The sequence below is a fragment of the Corvus brachyrhynchos genome, unplaced genomic scaffold (assembly GCF_000691975.1).
Source record: "Corvus brachyrhynchos isolate BGI_N302 unplaced genomic scaffold, ASM69197v1 scaffold365, whole genome shotgun sequence".
Lineage (NCBI taxonomy): Eukaryota > Metazoa > Chordata > Aves > Passeriformes > Corvidae > Corvus > Corvus brachyrhynchos.
In genome coordinates this window covers 2106721-2129930 of record NW_008239544.1, presented here as the reverse complement: position 1 = coordinate 2129930, position 23210 = coordinate 2106721, and the positions used below count along the sequence as shown (strand labels likewise).

The 23210-nt window shown below is 42.4% G+C and overlaps 2 protein-coding genes across 3 annotated transcripts in view; both read right to left on the bottom strand.

Moving 5' to 3' along the window:
* Window positions 1-230, bottom strand: part of PHLPP2 (PH domain and leucine rich repeat protein phosphatase 2) — a 30428-nt gene extending 30198 nt beyond the window's left edge. The window contains 1 exon segment of the mRNA XM_017741364.1: window positions 122-230. The gene's annotated coding sequence lies outside the window, so the exon portion shown is untranslated.
* A 641-nt stretch (window positions 231-871) lies between these two features.
* The window catches only part of AP1G1 (adaptor related protein complex 1 gamma 1 subunit), a 37717-nt gene continuing 15378 nt past the window's right edge, over window positions 872-23210 (bottom strand). The window contains exons 5-24 of one of the 2 annotated variants that reach the window (XM_008639162.2): window positions 22045-22141; window positions 21129-21205; window positions 20002-20010; window positions 18727-18822; window positions 18184-18264; window positions 17844-17942; window positions 17374-17429; window positions 16464-16577; window positions 13491-13631; window positions 13139-13193; window positions 11916-12038; window positions 11519-11608; window positions 10892-11019; window positions 10187-10291; window positions 9553-9694; window positions 8864-8990; window positions 8320-8415; window positions 7917-8077; window positions 6826-6924; window positions 872-4746 (exon numbers count right to left, since the gene is read on the bottom strand). In XM_008639162.2, the coding sequence (XP_008637384.1) occupies window positions 4645-4746; window positions 6826-6924; window positions 7917-8077; window positions 8320-8415; window positions 8864-8990; window positions 9553-9694; window positions 10187-10291; window positions 10892-11019; window positions 11519-11608; window positions 11916-12038; window positions 13139-13193; window positions 13491-13631; window positions 16464-16577; window positions 17374-17429; window positions 17844-17942; window positions 18184-18264; window positions 18727-18822; window positions 20002-20010; window positions 21129-21205; window positions 22045-22141 (1998 nt within the window). In that variant the 3' untranslated portion in view covers window positions 872-4644. The remainder of the gene's footprint in view (window positions 4747-6825; window positions 6925-7916; window positions 8078-8319; window positions 8416-8863; window positions 8991-9552; window positions 9695-10186; window positions 10292-10891; window positions 11020-11518; window positions 11609-11915; window positions 12039-13138; window positions 13194-13490; window positions 13632-16463; window positions 16578-17373; window positions 17430-17843; window positions 17943-18183; window positions 18265-18726; window positions 18823-20001; window positions 20011-21128; window positions 21206-22044; window positions 22142-23210) is intronic. The other variant, XM_008639163.2, reaches the window with a different exon arrangement.

Below are 23210 nucleotides of genomic sequence, written 5' to 3'. Positions count from 1 at the left end.
CCGGGCACCCCGAGCTCCGCGGCTGCGTCCGTGCCCTTCTACCAGCGAGAGGGGCCGAGTGAGAGCCGCTCGCCAGCCGGGCGGGGAAAAGGCAAAGCTCACGTGAGCGCTGCAAACGCACCTGTCACCGCTCGCCCTTCACACAGCTCCAGGATCTGTCACCATTCACCGCCCCGCAGCTGGAGGGAGGGAGGTAGGCTGCACAACAGCCGAACATCACCGTTCTCCTGCTGCCCCGCAGGTCCATCACGTAAGCTCTGCCAGTCTTAACCAGTGGCTGCTACTAATGACGGCATCATCGACCACCGACGTCATCATGACAGAGTTTGCAAGAATTTGAGTATGCTTTAGGGCAGCCACTGCTCCTGCCCCAACAGGATCAAGCACATTTAAAAAAGCCTCCCACCTTCCCACAGTGAAATTACATGTTAGAAGAGACATGAAAAGTCATCTACTGAAATGTGAATGTGACTAGAAAACACAAAGGAGGCACATATGGGGACAGAGATACGACGGCAATCCTTGTCCAAGAGGCACATGGAGAAAGGGATCTTTTAACGAGCTCCCAGAGCAGGCTCCAAATACTCCTTGTGTTCAGATCCCATCACACCTTTCTAGCACCTGGACAAGCATTGTTGCTAGTAACTAACACTCACTCTCAGCATGGTATTCCACAGGAACTGCTCAAGTGTTTTGCAATTGTCCACTCATCTCTGTCTCCAAAATTTCCTGTAAAGTTTTTTTCAAAATCTGGCCTTATTATTTTGTATCATCTGACCTTGCCCTGGCCAAACATTAAGAATCAAAACATTAAGAATCAAAACATTCTATCCCACTGTACTTGCAGAAAGCAACAAGGCACAATTTTAAATCATTGAATATTGACTCATTTTATTAGTCACTTCATAATTTGTTTCAACCAAAAGACAATACACACAGCAGAAGTCTAATGCATCCCATGTAAATGTTTACATCTGTTAAGCTCCTCACTCACCTATGACTCAGCATTTACTTAAATTTTTCACATCTCAAAAATAGGTCTCCAGAATTTCGAGTGCCATCAGGTGCCCTGTTCAAATGGCATGTTTTCACTTTAAATTTGGTTGGGGTTGGTTTTTTAGTAACTTTTTGTTTGCCTTTTTTTTTTCTCTATACTGTCAAAGAGGTGGGATGGGGCTCTATGTAAAATTTAAATTACATCATCAGGAAAGTAAAAGGAATATACAGGAAGAGAGTGAAAGTTAAAAGGGAAGCAGTCCAGCAGCTCATTCCCTCACAGCCTCCAGGTAGAAAATGAACACCTGAAAGTGCACCAGCGTCACTGCTGCCGCGGCTCACAGCTAGTACCAGCCTTAGGGAAGGCACTGGTACCTTTCCCAGCTGTTTCAGTATCTTCTGAGTTATAGATCCAAGGTACTGTAAAGACAGTCCCCTCACTGCTATTGCTTCAGTAAGTTGTTCAAGGCCATATTTTGTGCCATCAAAACCTGGACAAAGTCGACTTTTAGGACCTTCCCATGTCTCCTCCCCCTTCAGGCCCATTATGGCCACTATTGTTTCTGTCATTTTTTGACTCAAAATACATTCACTTGGAAAAACAGACATCCAGTGTCTCCCGGTTCCAAAGCCTCCCATGCAGATACTAGTAAGATTAGCCATGAAGTCCATATCTTGCTGCCTTTATATCCCCCTTACACTGAAGCAAGGAAAGTGTTGACCAGACCCGTAAGAATTGTTGCGTTCAATCAGTGGGAAGAGGACTCAGCCTGTGCTTGGAGTGCCTCAGACATGCAAGTACTCTCCAGAGGAAAACTACAGCAGCAGCACAAAGCTCGAAATGCACATGGGGGTCAAAGAGCAAACAGCATTATCTGGTATTGCAGATGGGGGAAGGTGTGAAGCCTGGACTTCCTTCTTGCGTAATGTCAGCATCCATCCCTTAGTGAGGAGGGGAGAGCTCCAAGGACAACTGGAATGTTTGGCTGCTACGCAAGAGTACTTCATAGCCAAGGGATGGCTTCCTGCAAAATGTATTTCGGGTACACGCATCGCCTCCTTCAGCTCAACTCAAATACATGACGAAATGCCCATTTCCCCACAGACACGGTGCAAGGGTGGCTGAAGGAGCCAAGAACACAGAAAGAATTCACCCTGCAAGCTTACCAGAGACTGACAGCAAACCCCAGCTGCTCTAGGGGACAGAAAACAAGTAGGACAAGAGGGACAACATACTCTGCTGCACCAAGTGGCCAGGCGAGACACCATTTTCTTCTTCCTTCCCATCTAATTTCCTGTACCAGTGCTCTTTCCCAGCAAAACCAAAGGGAGAGCGAGGCATGCTGGCTTTCAGTACGAGTGACCATGTACAACTCTGTGAAGAGAATGGGAGAGCTTATGAGGAGTTTGGGAACCAAGGCAAAGACTGCCCACTAACTTTTTATCTGGCATGCCCTCAGAGCTCGCTGGGGTATGGATTTAACATGCTCAGTCTTCCACATTGAGTTTGAGCTAGTGGGGCAGTGAATAGCCACAAATGCAGTGAAAACAAACTAAATGCTCAGCAGAAGAAATGGACTGTGATTCAGCCATTTCCTGCAAAACTGCCTGTTTCATGATGCTTCTAGCTAAGCACAGGCTATATCTCACCACTGATAGCCAAGGCATGACCATACCACAACCCAAAGTTAATTTTAAGGAAATCATACATTGTTCTTCTAGATTTTATAACCCTATGCTGATTCCAGTTCCAGGAGAAAAAAGTTCTTTGCTAATCTGAAGGCCCAAACCAGTTCAATCAGTACGATAGCAAAAATGCCCTCCAAGAAAAGATAAATTTACTCCACTGCACATGGACCGGCACTTAAATCAGTGACACAGTCAGTCCCACATTATATTGCTTAATGCAGCTAAGACCAGACCAGACTGAACAACTCTTAGGGGCCTCTTGCTCCCAATTCAAAGGCAGAATTGGTCTTCAGTTTTCCTGAAGTACACTGTGGACCACTCTTGCAATACTTTTGGCAAGCTCTGGAGCCCAGCATCAGCACTTCTGTGGACACAAAAAGCTATGTCTAAGCTTGCCCTCAGAGCACTCAATGAACTGAAAAGACCTAGAACAGAACTGAAGCAGAAGTGTTCAACCTTCAGCTCACCAGCACATTCACAAATGAAAATCTAAGATCTATCCTAAGATATATCCTGAAGAGCACTGAACATCTGAACAGTTTGTCACACTGCTTTCATCTGTCTTACACATCACCTCCAAGAGACTGCCCAGAACTGCACCACTCCCAAGAGTTCCCACAGTGACATCCCTGAACGAAGCTTTCTGCGAGCTCAGAAGGGTACCAGACCTCACATCTTTGGACCCAAATACTCAAACAACTGGCTTCCATTCAAAACACAGTTTAGTTACTTTCAGTCTGGACCTGAACTGGCTCATTATTCTGAAAAGGGAACAAGGATCAACTAAGTAAAAAAATGGGAAAAGGTCTCTTTAAACTGCATGGTCTTTATTTCAGTGCCAATATTACAGATACAACACAAATATCCCAGTCAGAAGTAACTCAAATGGAACCCAGGGGGTCTGCTACAGGCTTTGGAAATTAAACTGGGGAGAAGTTCTGGAATAACCAAGAAGAGCAACTTTGCAGCATAGTCTCTGATGAGACTCCCAGCAGGAGCAAAGCCCTTGCCCAAAAACTGATCTACAAAATTCAGTGTGTCTTTTCTACCCATAAACCACAACTAACAGGTTGAAAGACTTTGAAACCGTATGTGGTAGAAAACCAGCTGCTCATTTTATCGCTACATCTCTCATACCTCACTTCACTTTCTGGGGAAGCTACAGAAGACTCTATGAATCTGCATGGCTGTAGCTACTGATGGAAAGAAAGAAAATTCAGGTGTAAAGTCTTCATTTCCAAGTACAGCACCAAAGCAATTTTACCAACTCTTACCAGCTACCAACCTCTTCTCCTGCACTGTGTCCCAGGTTTGCAGGTGAACTCCAAAGGTTCTTGCTCTTTGTATGCATCACATAACTAAGAAGTGGGTGTATACAATAATGCACTGAATAGGTCATAAGAAGCCTCCAGCTCCTTAAGACCTAGGGGGATACAAGAAAAAAGAGGCAGAGCAGCCTGACATTCCCCAAGACCCCATCTGAGTCCCAGATGAAAATGTCTGAAGGAATCCTGCTAAAAATGAACGACAACACGCCTTACCCACCCCAAGGAAAAAAAGACAGCAGAAAGAAGGAGCAACTGCTCACTTGCTGCAGAGAGAAGAAAGTTTCCCTGCTAGAAATTCCAGACTTCTCTTCCAACTAGGCTGTGTTCCTTTTTGAGGGGGGAGGAGGGTGGGGAAGGGAAGAAGGGAATGTTGCTTCTGGCTGTGAATGCATGTGTGAGGGAGTGCACAGTAGCCTCCACAAGCTGCCAGCCTCATCAGCAGAGGAGAGGAGATTAGTCTTAACAGATATGCTTCAAAGTCAGCAATCACTTCAGGAAAATTCCTCCTCATCAGCAGGTCTCATTTGTTCCCCATGCCCATGGTGCAGTTTGGGGGATTGCCAAGGATCACAACCTTCTTCCCAGAGTTCTTTTGATTGGGTGGGATGAGAATAAGAACGGTGCCAGAGCCTCATTGCCAAGACTGAGGGGGGAAGTTGTTGACTTCTGCTAGATCCTGCATTGCTGAGCCCTTGTGATTATACGTCAACTTGATCCGCATACGTAGTTGTTGCTACAAGAGAAAAGGGGGGAACAAACAAACACACACAAAACAAATTCAGGTCTTTATTAAAGGTCAGAGACTCCCACCTCATCCAGTTCCCCTACCCCACCCCATGAATGCTCAACACAGACCCTTCCTGACCACAAGACTTTGCTGGGAATAGGTGCAGGGTGAGCTATGACACTGAAGATAAATGCTCAATCTGGTAGGACATCAATTGGTCACTATAGTTCTCAGATCAGGTACAAGCTCTTAGAAAAGTTATAGCACAGCTTCTACCCACATCTGTCTCTGCACTGGCCCTGCTCTTGCAAGCACTGAGGTCCTTAAATACAAAATTAACTGCCTTCAAATTCTGGTTAACAACAGAAGAAAGCAGAAGGCAGATCTGTACTCTGTCTGATGCACTGCACTTGGGCTTGCAGGGAGAGATGGGCTGTCCATTCAGTGCAGCAGTCTGGAAACTTCAAGTACTGCACAGCTCAGCAGCACTGTGAAGGACATAGCCTATGAAAGACTGGAAACAGAATCTCCAAGAACATTCCCTTCTGCTGTAAGTAAATGATGGAATAGCTCAGAAGTCACTTTACACTGTCATTTGGCTGTCACCCAGATACTAGGTGGCCCTTAAAAACAGCTAGAGTACAGCACGCTCCAGCCAGCTTCTCTGTTCTCCTTTCTCTCAAAAACCCCAAAAATGAAAAGCCAAAAGTTGACCATTTCTGTCTCTTTTCTCCATACCTACAGGCAAATACACAAAAGGGACAGCAGAGGGAAGAAAGGAAGACAATGACTGCTTCAACCAGGCTCAGGATAAATAAGTTATCACTGTATCACTAATAGATCAACATCGTCACTTTTTGGTTTATTTGGCGTTTTGGAAAACTAGCCATTAGTTTCAATCCAGCATGATGGCACTATTTTGCACCTCTGTACTTTGAAGTGTTCCTAGGAGTTGTGTTCATACAAGAAAGCATGCCACTACCCTAGGTGTGTTTCACCTTGTGGGTCCCATTCTAGCACATTACTGGAAAACACCTAAATCCTCCAAGGTTCAGAAAATAACTTTCAAGGTGATCTATAGCACCACAGAGAACCTGGTATCAGATGTATATAAGACAGAGAATAATTAGTCTTGTGGCTTAGTATAGGCAGAGGTGAGCAGACTACATGGAAACAGATGCATGGAAACCACAAAAACTATGCACTAGAAGACTGCCATTCAGTGAAACTTGGGATGAAATCTGTGATTTTTTTTTTTTTTCTGACTTGCAAATCAGTCTAGCAGCAACACTTTACATCTAGAGCAGTACGTAAGTGTTAACCCATGAAAAACTTCAGATGTTTTAAGTTCCTAGAATCATTTAACATCATAAGGCTGTCTCAAAAGAAGAAATGTGATCTCAATTTTGTTTTTCTTTCTGATGCCATCTGAGCACTTGCAAACCCTCTTAAGGAGGACATGTGGGCCACATCCCTCCCTCCCCTCAAGTCTGTTGTGTCCATGTCTTGAAGCCTGTCTCTGAAGGCTGTAAAACAAATGGAATTATAATTACACCACACCTAGGATTCTTTCCATCAACCATTTAAAACTACACTCATCACATTAAAAACAAGTGACACCACTTGACAGACCATTTTAAGAATATGGACCAAGCTACTTTTTTGTGTAACAAACATTTCAAGTAACACCGCTGCAGATAGCAAGAACGAGTGTTGAGTATCTTTATATATCAAGATGCTTGCTTTCCAAACATCACTTTTACAACACATAGAAACACTAGATTGAGCTCCTCTGGAAAGGTCATTTGAAAACTTCACCACCACTGCGATGCAAGACATGAATGAATTCAAGGTAGCAAAGCTGTTACACTGTTTTAGCAGTAAAACCAAATAGAAGGCCAAACCTGTGTCCAGAACCTCCTGAGTTTTTTGTAACTTTTTCCTAACTCTAACCGAAGTGACTGCCATGAAAAACATACCATTCACTACCATCACTCCCTACCTCTCATCACAGATGCATCCCTGTGCCACTAAATGAATGACTACAAGACACTATCTTCAACAGTTCTTCTTGGAATCACTCACCTTCTGTGGATTCAGAACTTTAATGACCTGTGTGATGGTCCCAGAGTTAAATGCAGGGATGACACTGCTGCTGGGAGACAGAAGCTGCAGCTGGAATGTCTGAAAACAGGGCAAAAAGAAAAAAATTTGATGTGTAAGCAAGTACGAAGTGACTTGTTTGCACTGAAAGAAAGCAAGGGACATTAAAAGTTTGGTTTCTGGCCCTTAAAAATCAGTTCTTGAATTCCCTATCTTGTTGTTCCCTAAGAACAACACATTCACTGGCCCATCTGCTTTCTATGCAAGTAGGATCCAGGAAACACAAATCATAGGAGGTAAGGGCTTACTGCAGTGTACCAAGATCAGCAGAGATGCTTTCTTTCATGCGTTGCACTCACAGGAACAGTCAGCACACCCGTAACTTCAGGAGGCCTGTTCTTTCCCTAATTCCTTCCTATGGTAGGTGCAAAAGCTACCTGAATGCTAGTTAGAGGAATACTAATTCCTAGAAGTGAACGTACTTTCTTAAATTTCGAGAGCATTCCAGTCACATGCTGCTTCAATAGTCTGCTCTGCTATAAACTAGGCAATATGTCTCCCACCTTTTGTGCTGCAGCTGAGTGCAAACGGAAACAATTAATTTCTTTAAATGAGGACTGCCAATAATCACCATATTGTGACTCATTTAAACTTTTATAAGCAACTAATAGCTTCAAAAGATTTTTTCTTTCATGTATTCATAGCTCCAAAGAACATGATATATTTTATTAGAAATTAGGAATAAAGGGTATGATTAGTGTCTCCAAAATACTGGTTTTGACCCAAATGGTTTTTTTGCTTGAGGTTTAGCAATTTTTCTAGAAAGTGGTGATTTCAAAACATGATTTTGTCCAAGCAGAAGTGGTCCAATTTGACTGGAATCTGTGTTCTATTGCATTTACAACACATACTTTCAGACTGGCAAGAGATGACCCAACTGGGCACTAAAAGATCCTTGTAACAGTTCTCAGCCTTGCTGACCTTGCAAATTCCTATCTACATGAAAGCACCAATCAGGAAGTGTTTGCAACTGGCCTTCAACTTCTCACTGTAGTTGCCCTAAGTGGCTCTACCTTTGGTACTGCAGCTTGGAAAACAAAATCTGTCATATCCAGCTCTGTGCTGTTGGAGGCCTGTATCGTGATTACAGTGACACTAGGGTTGGTGTTCGACCTCTCAAAGGTGAAGTCAATCTTCAGCCCATTCTTGTTGTATGCAGTAATGGAGGGGATTCCTGTAGGAAACAAAAAAGCAGCAGACCTACAGAATCTGGAGATCACTCTCAACATCGTAGTATACATTTACTTTACCCCAGACTCTTCTGAAAATTAAACACACCCCGTTGTGCTCAAGTATCTATGCCACACTTTCAAATTGCCTCTTTTTTTTTTTTTTTTTCTTTCCTTTACTATTCCTTGTTTCCCCTTCTAGCTGGGTGTTGGGGCACTTTAGGCAAAGGATTTACATGTCCCTAACCTGCAGCAATATCATTGAAGAGAGGCTGAGATGTAAGTCCATCGAGCAGGAACGGAGGCTGTGCTATCTGGGGTGCAGGGGCAGATACTGGAGAACCTACAAGAAATGTTGAAGGATTAATACTTTGCTGTCAGGAATGAAGAGTAATTACTCCTTTGCCAAAGACTGACTGCTGCATATTGTATTTCTTTACACGAAGCTCTATAAAACACCTGTGTTGTCATCCTCCCCTTCTTTGCTTTCAAGAACTGGCTCCTCTTTTACTAGCAAGCATTCAAATGGAATTGATTCCTCACATCTCACAGTCCTCTCTGGAAAGGCTCACAGCATTCCCAGACTCAGGTGTGAAAATGCTCAAGTCTCACCAGCTAATCATACAGAATCAACCTGTGACTTCATTCCCTGACTCCCACCTGTATGCTAATATGGATCTTGCTAAGAGTAAGTGTAAAAACTAGGACTTAAAAGACAATGAAGAAGTAGCCCACCCTCATCCCATCCCAGGGATGGGAATGTAGACTTGTAAGAAATGCAGCCTGCTCACCTGTTAGGTTGAGGTCTCCCAGGAGGTCAAGCAGCTCCCCACCAGCAGAGGCTGGCTTGCTTGTAGGTGCAGTGGGAATTACAGGTGTTATATCACTTCCCCCCAACAAGTCCAATAAATCATTTGCCTAATGAGAGAGTGGATATAAAACTTACATATATTCAACTTTCTGCTACTTTCCCTTGCAAATGCAGTGTGTTCTATTTGTTCTCAAACTGAAGACCACCAGAGTTAATGGCCAGTTAGAGGGGTTCTTAGTTTCACTGCGATCCCATGCCCCACAAGAAATCTAGTTTTCATGCTTGAGGGACCAAAGAGATAGGGAAGGACTGAGTTCATGCACACTAAAGACAGGTTGGGGTATCACAGAATATTCTGAGTTGGAAGGGACCCACAAAAATTACTGAGTCCAACTCTAAAGTGAATAGCCCATATCAAATGCATGACCTTGGCATTAATAGCACCATAACCAACTGAGATAATCCCACCCTGCTCCTGAGTAATGAGTATTTTGGACCAAACCACTACAACACTAGAGCCACCAGAGCAGAGCAATGATACAATCATCACCAGTCAGAAACAGCAAAGAAGTAGAGAGGGCAAGGGAGATGGTCTCAGCTTTCTGTTGGCACTGGCTGGAATGTGGTCTGACAGGCAGTGGAAATTTATCCTGGGTCAGTTTCTGTTACCTGGTTAGCAGGTTGCAATCCAGAGGGTGGAGGTTTGGTTTCCAGTACTGCTGTCTCTGTCTCTCCATTGGTCTGTACAATCTCAGCAGGGCCATTTGTGGTGACTTTCTCCATTACTGGCATTCTCTCAAGCAGTGCTGGCCTGAAAGAAGCTGACATAGTTACACTGTGCCATCTTCCTGGATCCCAATCCAAATACTTAGACATTCAAGAGCTGATATATACATGACAACCTGCCTTTTCCCTTGAGCTCCCATGCAGGGGAACTGTAAGACTGCATGACAGTTTGAGGTGGTCAGAAGCAATCCCTGGCATTCTGTGCCAGTATAAACACACTAGTTGATAGCAAAAAGACAAACAAGCCCTCCTGTCTCCTGCTTCCCCCAGTACCTGACAAGCTCAGGCTCAAAGCAGGACAAAAGCTTTGGCAGAGAGTGTCTCTGATCACAGAACAGTATCACAGGATACATTAAGTCCTTAAAACACTCACTAATAACCCTGTAGAAGGGGAGGGACTCCAGATCCTCTGTAACCCTACCAGAAATCACCAAAGTTCTCACAGTAGAGTGTCAACCACAGGACATCAGAGCAGATAATGATCCTTTTCAAACACCAAAATTCTATCAGCACTTACCTCATGTGATCATATTTCTTGAAAAGTGCATTATATTCCACAGCTCTCTGCTGTAGCTCCACATCAATGCTGCTGCCATAGATGGAAACTACCTTCTTAATGCGACTGTTGGGGGGCAAGGGAAAACAAAACCACCATGAAACTAGCAGCAATAAGCAAGGGATTAGCATGTGTCATGCCCAAGATGCTACCTAGTCTCTGTTCAACAGGAGTCCCATGTAACCTGTGTAAAACAGCAGTCTGTGCAGTATCCATGTAACATCCATATATGAACTGTCCCTTCACAACAGCATCAGCAAGTGATTAATACACCACCTTAGGGTATAGCATAAAAAAGCTCAACTACCCACACTGAGAAGCCTCCAACAGGAAACAAGGCTATTTTTCTATCCATCATCCAAAAAAGGAACCAGAAAGAACAGTCCACTGAAAGTAAGGACTTCTCTTCCCCATAAGTAGTTTTCAAGAAACAGCAACATAGATTAAGTCCCCACACAGCACAGGGCATCCATAGAGAAAACAGTACCCCCAACAGACATCTTCCAGCCTGTGAGCAAAGGAGGACTGTAAAAGCCAACAAATAACAGGATGACTCTTGTCAACCACAGAAGCAGAACATGTTCAAGGAATACTCCTACTGAAGACAACTGATGTTGGTATATTTGCAACAAAGCCTTATGCAGTATACCACCAATGGGAACTCACTTGACAGTGCAGGTGAACCTTGTGGAGAGCTTCATGATGGCAGTGAGAGCATAGCCTCGTGTCACAGATGCAGACATATTTGATATCAGGACGCTTTCTAAAATATCAAGAACTTCATCCTCTGTTACCTGAAAAGGTACAGAGAGGTTAGGCTAAGACAGAGGGGAGCTTAGAGCAAGCCTTCCAGAGCACAAAAACCTGCCTCTTGCCTAATGGATGTGCCACGCCTCCTCTGCAACTCTGAGCCTGTAGCATTGTGTTCAGAGCATGTGAGACATGCATCCAGGTGGAGATCCCATGGTATGAGTTTTAAAATACAGTTCTGATCTGTTTCACACATTGAAGAGCAGGTTTATCACTGAAATACACTGCTAAGACCCCAGCAGATTTCTTCCAAGTCAGTTAGCACTGAAACCATACCACTCTGCCAGTTGTAGAAGCACTCCACACAGCCAGTGTTTACACAGTCCATGCCTGCAGCAGGGGAAGGAGATTCCTGTCCAGGGTCCACTACCATCATGGACATCAGTGCTAGGGAACTGCTGAAAGCACTCCCTTCACCTAGCCAGCATCAAGTGGGTCCAGCCTCAGCCAGGTGTACAGTTGCTGTTCTTTCCCAAGCTATACCTGTATTGGTTCCTCCTCTTCACACTGACCGGACACCAGAAGATCTCCATACTCTCCTATGCACCAGGAGGCAACTTGCACCAGGGGTTGCTGTTGGAAGAAAAACCAGAGAAGGCTCAGATATAAATGGCTGCCTGTATGATAAATGAAACCATCTCCTTTTCTAAGATCAAGCTTAGCCTTCCACAGCAGAAGAAAGAGGAATATCTGATTCGATCAAGAATTCCGTAAGAGAATTGGAGAACTAAAAAGAAGATGAACTTACAGAAGACATGCCTGCTCAGCAATCTCTCTCGGAGCCAGACAAGGTGATGTTGGCTCACACTGAGATCTTAGTAAACATGTGTAATTATTGCAGTACAATAAAGAAACTGAAGCTGGCCACATTTGGTTTTACCTGGGAGTAATCTCCAAGGATGGCTTTGTAGAGTCTCTGCACAGTGTAGGCATGCATCTCCACACTATTAGTTATTAACTGGATCAGATTGGGAACAGCATCATCACGAACATAACTTCCTGCCTACAAGAACAATTGTTAGGTTTTACTAAGGACGTTCTTAAGTAACACTCAGCAGCTGTGACACCCTTCACAAAACCACCTAATGTGCATGGAAATAAAAACCAACTTTCTCATCCATGAGCACTTTATGGTTGATTTTAAGCAACCTCAAGGGGGAAGAAGTACAGGACAGCACATTTACCAACAAATAAAACTATACTCAGAAATCCACACTACAGATACCCCAAAACTGCAAGAGGATAGAAAGCAGAAATGAATACAACTTTATAAGTGGTTTATCTCGCAGACAAGAAAAGGCAATTACTTTACTGAAGGAAGTCATCTGAGAGCAATTCTCACAGCAAACTTTCCAATGGAAATTAATTCTCACTTCAGACGAATCTACTTCTCTCTGTTTCAGGGTGACAAAATGGCACCCCCAGGCAGACTTACCCCTTGATGAACTTCTCAAATTTGAACCCTATACCGATAAATCTCTTCCCACTCCTTTGCCTGAGAGAACACACTGCCTACCCAAGTTATCAAGATCTCTTCCCTCAGTTGCCAAAACACTACTCCAGTTCCACCTCAGCTATGATGTTTACAGACAAATTCAAGTAGATAAAGAGCAATAATTAAACCCAAAGAAGGTGAACAAGAAGGCTGTTGATACAGTTTTATTAACAAGTTTTGATAAACTCAACTTGGAGTAATTCCAAGAAACTCCTTCACCCCCTTTCTCTTTGCAAGTCACTTAAGGCTGCATTCACTCTCCTCTGAAAGCACTGTATATTGGAAACAGACAGTACAAGAGTTGTCTTTACAAAGTGATGTGATTACTGCAGTAGACACACTGTTACACACTGTTACTCGTGTGTGCTTCTGAAATAGTACAGTTCTTCTAAAAAACCACTCAGTGATCCAAGGCAGCCAGTCAAAAACATGTAAACTCAGTAAATGTGACTATCATAAGTACACTTCCTCTCTGTATTTTAGCAGCTGTATTTATCTCTGTATTTATCTGCCAGCCTTTAGAACCATCTTCAACTTGATGGTGAGTAACTTCCTACAGACAAGAAAATTTTATGTAGTCACACACAAAGAGAGGCAATTTCACTTACCGTTGTTAGGACTCTCATAATTGTGTCTATGTGCCAGCGCTTGGAAGGAGCATATCTGACAAAATTAAGAAAAGCTGTTAGAGCAATAACTGCCAGTCTTTAACACCAGCAAGAAACCCACCATCACCAGAACCTCCCCTTTCAGTTACTTCCTGGCCCACTGGTTCATGAGGAGGGACACCAGTACTGAGGGAGGGCTACAACTGACAAACCACACATAAATCAGTGAACAGAGAAGAAATGAATCAACGCATTCTCTCTTGGGAGCAAGCAGGGAGAGAAACAACACACAAGGTTGTTTACAATCCCAAGGATGTACCAAAAATTATTAGTAAGTAAAACAACTCCATACTTTTCAGCTGCAAGAAATATTCCAGATGCACAGTCTGCCTTGAACTCTGGTTCACAGGAATCTAGGAAATACAGTAACTCCTTCATCATTCCACGGACATTGTTCCCATTAACAAGAGCAAAACTCAGTTCCATTGCACGCCTAGGGCAAGAGACAGAAAACCAATCAAGTAACTTCACCTAGTGAAGGAAGAAAAAAACCCCCAAATCCAGCTACAAAAATGCAGTTACCTTTTAATTAAGAAGAGATCAATACTTACTAATCCTGTGAGAACAGCCCTCCACATTTAATGTGTCAGTATTTTCTTGTTCATAGGCAGACAATAAACATCCACCCCCCAAAAAATTAAGGGGGAGCGGGGCTATGGGGTGTTCTAGAAATATCTATCCATATGTTAAAGATAGCTTAAGGCTAGCAATATCTTTCAGCAACCAGAGTCCATCAGGATTAAAAGTCTGACTGCCCAAGTGTAATCGAATGCTGGTCATTTCTGACACAAAACTGTAACAACTAAACCATGCCACAACACGCTTTCTCCAGCTTGAGGGGTCCAGCACAGACCCGTTTCCAATTCCATATATTGGAGATTCAAACGCAGTGGAGATTTAAAATATTAACTGATAAGCTTTACTGTATCCTGTTGGATAAACTACGTAAGACTACTAGAACCCGAAGTTACCCTGGTGTTGTTTATTCCTCCTCATCACAGACATGCTGACACCAGAACTAGTCAGAGTACTAGCTCCTTGCCATTCCTTTTTGTGCACATTGAGAGCTCAGAGGCTACTCCCCGGCCCTTCTACTTGAAGCTTCTGTAGCTGATTCTAGCACACATCTCTTGTTCTTCTGACATTTTTTGGATGAAGACTATCAACTTCAAACGTGATTGATTTCTGCACAACTCTGCAACAGCTTTTTACCCAACTAAAACCCAGGGACTGAGAAAATACAGAGGTATTCAGAATTAGGGTGGAGATACCAAACTGAATTGTTACCTTTTAACATTTAAATCTGTTTAGTTGATGACCTATACCATTATTAGAACTGTTTCCATCTCTCCAACTAGTTCCCAACTCCTTACACTTGACCCTACTGGGTTACAAGTTTTCCATGTTTATGTTTAAAATTTCAGTCATTTTATAGCAGATATATCAATACTGCAGCTGCACAGGAGAACACTGTAGTGTTAATACCAGGCATTTATCTCAGCGCCTATTGCTTACCTTCAGTCATATCACATGTTTCATTTCTGTCACAAAGCTCTTAATCATGTAGTTTGATCAAATGAAGCAGACAAAAAGAATTAAATGGCAAAGCCATTCTGAATTACACTACATGGACCAAAGACTAACTGCACCAGTTACAAGATAACGAGCAGAGGCCATGCTTCAGATAACCAAAACTAGGTATCATGTCTTTCCCTCAAGTCCTTGAAGCTTGCTACCTGGGACTCTGACATATATCCAGTCAATATAATGCTTCAATGAAGACAGTGCATTGTCAGCAGCACGAGTGTCAGCATGGCAACATCGTGCTCTGCTGATGGATCACTCAAAGGCTTCATCCTCCAACAGCACTCAGATATGAAGCTCAGTTGTTTGTAGCATACCCTTGTTTTCTTGGCAGGCACCAATAAAATGTTTTTGTTTCCTTCTACTCAAAACCTAGATGAGGCTTTGCTGTTCCACAACCTAGTCCCAGGCAGGCTCTGACACCAAACAGCAACAGCAGCCTGCCTTGTTTTGCATTTAAAATACAAATTTGTGGTTTGGGATAGATTGCAACTGTAAAAATAGATTACATGATACCCATTACATAGCAGTTAAATATAAGCTTCAGAAGCAAGACAAATCCCATTTCTTTCCTATTTTGCACATACGAGTCTGAGTGGTGCTGTTAAAAAAAAATCTAGATCTGATTCAAAGATGGGCATAAGTTTGAAGAATGCCTATCAGAACAAGGATCTGTAGTGTATCTAATCAGTTTGAGTAGATGGAAAAAAGAGGTTGAACAATTCGGAAGGTATATTCATGTGAAGAGTGCTCAATGAAATTCTGGCCAGTAGCAGAGAGATTTTACGAAACGCAACAGGAAAAAGGCTGCTGTCCCCATCACTGCATGCTGTATGCTGCACTGAGCTCAGACCTTTCCTTGTAACCCAGTTACAGAAAGAATAATGTTGAGGAGAAGAGTTCTGAAAAAAAGAACAAGGAATCAACAGGCTGAAAGACTCAGTTTAGAACAACAGCTTTCCATATAGGCTGGGCAAAAGTGAGACAGAACAGTTCAAGAATTTCCGTGAGTGACAGAAACAGGAGAAAGTTACTATCATGAGTAAAAGGAACATAACTGAAGTAATGAGAAGAAACTGGAAGAAATTAAGACTGAGTAAAAGACAAAAAGTATTTCTGTAGTGAGAAATAAGGTTGCAAGCTTCCCCATAGCCCAGAGAAGCAGCAACACACCACTATTAAATGACAAATGAACACCAAGAATGATAAAAGGATGGGGTTTGTAAACAAATTGTTCGAGCAATCAAGTCTGAATTCTACCACTCCCTAATACATCTAAGAATACATTATTTGGATGACTTAACACTGCTTCAAGACAACATGGCACTGCCTGTTCATCTGGGAAAGGAAAACAATGGGAGCACATCAGAGTACGTTTGACCACAATCATTGGGCACAGCAGCTTTCCATCTCACTGAGAGCACACAAATCTAATCTCCACTGATACTGCACTTCGGAAAAATTCAGGCAAACAGAATTTATTTTTTCCCCATGAAATGTAACAGCAGTTTTTCCAAGAAGGTGGGTGCACATCTCCATTATCTTGTTTGAATTATGAACCGTATTATACCTTCACAGCAGTCTCACAGCTCCCCAGGATTATTGTCATTTTCCCCTATGCTCTGCTCACCTTCCACAGACTGTCAACCTCAAGAGTCTATTTCACTGATAATTTGATTACCTTTTAATGGAGACATCCAGATCCTTCAGGCAGTCCACAATGGTGCTTCGGTGCCGCTGTACTGCATTATGGTCTGTCTGCACAGTTTTCAACAATGACGTCAAAGCTACATATCTGTGATAAGGGCATACGGTAATCAGTAGCTGACTGTAGCCATTTAATTTCTATGCACAGACACTGTCCCATTGGCCCAAATCTAGTCTTATTTTGCAACAGAATAGGATTCTCTTGTACTCGGTAACGAATGGAAATCCTACAGGGGACTGCCTGGCCTATCTTCACAGGCGAGTTACCACACTAAACTGCAACACGCCTAACAACACACTGCTGCCCAGACAAGCACCTGTCCCAAGCACCTCTGCAGATCTTATACTCAAACTAGCATGAGTCGCAATTTCCAAGGCTAGAGTCTGCAACCCATATCCTGATTTGCTATCCAATTGCCTAGAGATGGTATTCAATTCTAGCAGTCTCAGCAATTCCACATCCTGATTAACAGTGACCAGAGCACAACTAAATTCTTTTGTTGCCACCAGCACACAATCAGAAAAATCAGTCTTTGCCTAATTTATCAGCTCTCCAATGCCAACTCTGATTTGAAAAGCACCACAGACCACTTGGGACAACACAGGAAAAAACATGGACCTGATTAAAAAAAAAAAAAAAATCACACGTTGAGAAATAGATCATACATTCAAACTTACCAACTAAGAAGGGCAGGGCCACAGCTACGATTTGCACAGAGAAAAAAACACACCAAGAAAGAAGCAAGCTCAACAGCCACACTAACCCCAAGAGCAGCGATCCCAACATGGTCTCACGGAAGGGTTTACTTCAGCATCACGTTTGTGCAACTGCTTCTCACACGTTTTAAACTGGGTGTTATCAAAATACACTTTGTACCACTTACCTAATATTTTTGTCGTTGTTTAATAAGAAACGGCCTAGGATGTTAATGGCTAAGACCTGCAGAAAAAGTTAGGGAAGATCAGTGATCTAAAAGGACTGCTGGTCATCTTCATCATTTCATGACAACTTCAAAGGCAACACGTCAAAACTAGCATTGCGGTCTTTCTTAGCCAAAAAGAACTCTAGAAGCTGCTTAAGTGGAGGAAAAGCTAAGAGACACATCGCAGGCTCTCACTCGCACTCAGGACATGCACTCTGCAGGAAATTCTGCCTTTTAATTTTTGTTATTTTGAAAAACCCAAACATCCTCCCTCCCCCGAAACGAGTGCCCTTTCTGAAAAGGCTACAGTCTTATCTAGAGTCAGCTGCAGAGATGTATTTTGGTGAAACAACCTTGCTTTATGTCTTCCACACAAATTACTCTAATACAATCTCCTAGGAAAAAAAAAGGCCATAGTAAAGGCAACTTACTCTCAGACCACTCTCAGATTTTATGTCCATAATAGTCAGCACAGTTTCATACAGAATGGCATTTCCCACATTTTTACTTGTTTCTGTATTAGTGGCAACCTGGAGAAAGGAAACAAAATAACTCCAACGAATTCAAAACAGATCCCCTTTGTGCTGCTCTGCAGAACAGGCAGTGAAAGTAACCAACCCCTACAAAACAGCACACTTGTGAACATGCATCTCTTTCAATAAAATTTCACTCATCATGGCAAGCAGCTGTATCCTCACCAGTGCTGCTAAACCCAAATTACTAAGAAACTAAGAGAAAGTTTAAACCACTCATCAACCTTGCAGACCTCACCTGTGCAAGTATATCATTCATTGCTTCACTAGAATCATCATCATTTCTCCCTAAAATTCTTAGTAACCGCAGGATCCGTACCTATTTGATAAAATAAAGCAAAGAAAAGCTTGGATGGCAGTGTTTGACATGGGGTCATAGTGGCAAGAAAGCAAAACAAGCTGCTGATTTCCATTCTTAAGCAAAATGCTTATCCCGGGTAAGAACGTTATCTACAAAAACAGGCTTTTGCTGTGCTTATTTTCTTCCCACGAGCCAGAACTGTTCAGAGTCCCCTCACTACCAGGCACAGCCTTCCAAAACCAGTATGTGCTGCTTCTCTCTTTTGTCACATAATGTGATAAGGCACTACAACTGCTGGTTAAACTAAGATTGGTGTCTTTCACTAGGGCAGATGAACAGCATTTGCACAATCAGCTCAAAGGAAGACAAAAAAAATCTTAAAATCAACACAGGTGTGGAGGCAACCACCTCATCACACCTAAGGCTCAAAACACAGTCCTAGAACTAAAGCTATCAGTCACTGTTTGCATCAGTTCTTACCTGCAAAAAGGGGTCACTGATCCCAGACACATCATGCTCTGGTGAATATCCAGACATGATAAGGTTCTTCAGAATACGAACTAATTGGGGAACAAGCTGCGAAGAAGAGAGTTGTCCTATTAGGGTACTGTTGTTTCCCTGCCCCCAGCTTTGAAGCACAGGTCCAAGAACAAATCTTGTATTTGAAAGCAAGTCAGTCTCTGGATTCTTCCACAAAGTTCAACCTGCACACCTAGGGCTGATGCTGTATGAATACCTACAGCTTGGCTAAGACATAACTAGAAACAGTTAAGCTGGGACCAGAGCACCATATTGTATCTTTAAAGTAGTAAATCTACATTTGTGGTACAGTGCAAGAAGAAAACCAGCCTAGTCTCCCTGCCATCTCCTTTTGTTCCTAACTTTGCCCTTCAGGAATTACACACTCCTCTGAAAACGTGCATTTCATAAAACACACAAACAAAATGAACCCTGAATTTCCTGTATCTGCCTTAAAGGGGAAACCAAAGGGCGCTGCAACATCTTCCCTCCAAATACAGTAACAGACAAGTGGAGCATTCCTGGAACCCTTATTCACATTTTCTTTGCCTTCCAACATGCAAGGGTCATCAGGACTGAGGACAGAACAAAGGGAAACATTACAGCCGTGGAGACTGGTTGAAAGCCACACCCCCTCCATCTTCTGGAGTACAAATTACACCGATTAAGAATACCAGCACTGCTGTTGGATTGGGTAGCTCTTTGCAGCACAGAAAGTCTTTACAGCCTCTTACAGGCAATTAAATAACTCTGTCCTGCTCCTTTTGGGAATCACCCAAAGTTGCCCCATGATTCAGACAAAATACAAAGCCCAGTTTGTGGTAAAAAGAAAGCCAAGGGCTACAGCTTGCACAGGCATGAAAAGCCAAAAAAAAAAAAAAAAAGCAAAAAGCAAAAACAAAACAAAACAAAAACCCCAAAACAAACAAACAAAAAACCAAAGAAAACCCCAAACCAACAAATAAAAACAACAACAAAAAATCCATATTCCTCAAACGAGGGAAAGCTTGAGGAAAGCAGGCTGATGTTCACAGAAGGCCACAACTGAGATTCAGGGCAACCATGAATATAGAGGTTTAGTGACAAGACCAGCACACAAAGACCATTAGACAAGTACAAATGATCTAAGCATGTGGCATCAATCACAACTGGGTCATTAAGAGGCACTGCCTCACAAGGGACAAACATCTACAGATTCAAGGCAAACATGCATCATCTCGAAGAATTAATTCTTACCTTTTCATTCTAACTCAGCAGGATTCCAAACAGACAAAAGGGACAAAACAGACGAAGCAAGCATTAGGGACAGGTCAATGTTATACCATTCACAGCATAACAACTACAAGAAATAGCTAGAAAGAATGCACCTACTAACTAAATTTTGTGGACTCAGCTCTCCTCTGTTTTCCCACAACTATCACATCAACTGAGCAATTAGTAGCAGGGATGGTACCTGCAAAATGAACCTCATCCGACTTTTTTTTCCTGCTTTGACATTTACAATCAAGGCAAGGGAAGATGCATGCCAAAATGCAAAGATGCACCAAAGGATGTACAGTTTTAAATCCCTAATGATGTAGACAAGTCAAGGAAGAAAGTAAACTGGGCATGCAAATAAGCCAACACCTTTAAGACTTTTCAGAGAAGCAAATGGAGCTTTCTGTTCTACCAGCTTTGTTCAATTTCTCCTTCTTTGACCAAGAATTTCAAATTACAATCAAGGCAATTTTCAGATGCTCTTCTATCAGTAGTGTTTCACACAGCAATAATACTCTCACCAAATTATAGCAAACAGCATAAGGAAGTCAGGAGGGCGATAGGAAGCAACACTCCTAACCAGAGGAGGAAGAGTGACATCGACTCTCAAACCCTTAAGTTAAAATGGAAAATTGTGTAGCACAGCATGCACCAGGCATGAGGTATCTGTACAACCAGAACTCAGGTGGGTGTTTTTGAACTGAGCGTATACAACTGTGTGGCTGTGGTTAAGGCATTCAGGTGTTGGTATAAGTTCCAGTTTTTCATCTTTGTCTCTATGTTTATTTCATTTGTGATTCTGGTGTCACTATGCAATTAGATACAAGGAGAGGGGAAAAACCTAAGGGACCATCAAAGACAACTTTACAGCAAATCTAACTCTAGGATGAGTTTTATACTGTACAATCCTAAGACTGATGTTTTGTAACTTAACCACTTACTGAAGGGGATTAGGCCTAGATACACACAAAATACCCACATTTAATGACTTTAAAAAAAAATTTAGCAAACAGACAGTATCATTAAATTCTTCACCCAAACAATTGTAAGCATTTTACTAGAAGGCCATGAATATTAACTCTGCAATATTACCAGTTCACACTTACCTTTCTAAAGTGTGCAAGCATGTCTGGGCTTCTCTCACACATCTCTGTGAGGAGGACAACTGATGTGTGGAGAACACCTAAAGGTGAGGGAGTGGGAAAAGAAAAATGTATCTCCATTTAACACCATTCCACTGGCTCCAGACACTTGATAAAGATCACAAAAACAACAGGAAGTCATTAAAAAATATTCTTGAATTCAACATATTGTATCTACCACTACAAGTATTTGTGCTTGCAGCTGTGTCCAAGTGAAAGCAGATAGCAATGTGCTCATGTCAAAGCTGCAACTAAAGGCCAAAGGAGGAGAGAAACTGGATCTGGTCTGCCGAAACTCGCATACTAAACGTACATTAATGGTCATAGTTGGGCTACTGACCTCAAAGGTCTCTTCTAAATCCAACCATTCTGTGATTCTACACAAATGTAAGACTCCAGAAGGACAATATGTGTTAATTGCATTGTGGACGTTGAGTTCCTCACACTTCCTGATTTTCTCTTCTGATTTGGGTAGCCTAGCTGACCTTATGTCACCTTCCACAGAAGACCTCAGAACTCCATCTAAAGAAAGACTACACAGAAAAAGTACCTCCAAACCTAAACAGGCAGTGCCTTAGAGTCACTTTAGGCAGTGTATTGGATAAAAATCAAGCTTTTCTATTTCACCCACTCTGAAGTGTATCAAAACACAGTGAAAGCATTCCTTTTGTCACCTACACCATGTTAAAGTCCTGTTGACTAGCAGAGTCATACACATCCCTTCCTTCTAAATGACATATGCTTTCACTGCATAGAAATGGAAAGAAACAAATCATACAAATACACCTCTGAAATTCCCTCCAAACAAAAGGCTTAGGTAGCAAGTGCACTGTCCTCTAGAGAATGGCCTAGCCTTGCTAAGTACAGTCTTGGCTATTACCGTGGTTCTTCTCGTTCAGCAAGTTTTTGGTGGCCGGCAGGAACATCTCCATAAGTTCAGGCACCTTTCTGATGACATGAACAGCGCACAGTGCTGCCTGGATAGGAAAAACATTTCTATTAGTACACACTGCAATCACAACAATATCTGTTTTGGGAATATCGAGCACAGTGGTAACTATAAAAATCTTCATTATAAACAAAGGCCTGCAAAGTTTATGGCACCTTTTTCCATCTCTCTATTACAAGTGTTACTGAACAGCATTCCAGAAGAGAGCTCAATAAAACTGGGGGAGCACTGAACTACAAACTAATACTCCCCCTAGCAATGGTTCATTTTTTACATTATTCACATAAGAAGCGCTATTATCTGCAAAGCATCTCTGCCTTTAAGAGGGCTGCTTCAGCCTGTCTTCCTGTTGCTAGGAAGGGGATAATGCATTGGAAGCAAATAATTAAACTTACTGCCAAATTATGGGTTATTTACTTTCCCTTGAATAGCATCTCCTTCCCCACAAAAAAACTTCCTCCTGCAGATGATGGGTGCTATGAGAAATAAAACTATACTTACAGGGATTTTTGAAAAAACACATGCCTATTTCTTCTAGGATGGAGAAGCTACAGGAGACACTATTCCTTGCACCTGCCTGAGAATCAAGTGCCTCTTTCCAGAACACAGCAAGACCTCTTAGCATTGCTTTCTCTCTAATCTCTCTCTAGATCCAGCACTAAACAAAGAAGTAACAATGCATCCCTTCCTAAATCTTCCTGCTACACACTCTCACCAAGACTTCTCAATAAATAAATCTAAAAGAATGAGGCTGATCACACTTTGCTGATCTATGGCACGTTTGCTGCAGAAAGGAGATAATTTGTGTTTGTCCATTTCCAGACCTCAACCCTTCAAGCTCTCATTCTACTGTCACCATCATTAACAGAAGACATCCAATAGGTTCAAATCTTCAGATACCAGCCTGCGCTGTTAATAATGAAAGTTTCTCTGGACTTATCTGAGAAGATAAATAAAACTGGTGATCAGAATTTTGAGGCTAGCGTCCATGAGGGGGCAAGTGTTCACCTTTCCACCAATAACCTTATGGGAGAGAGTACAAAAATAAAAGCAACTGCCTCACCAATTGGAGGCTTGTCTTTTAGAGGTTTACATAC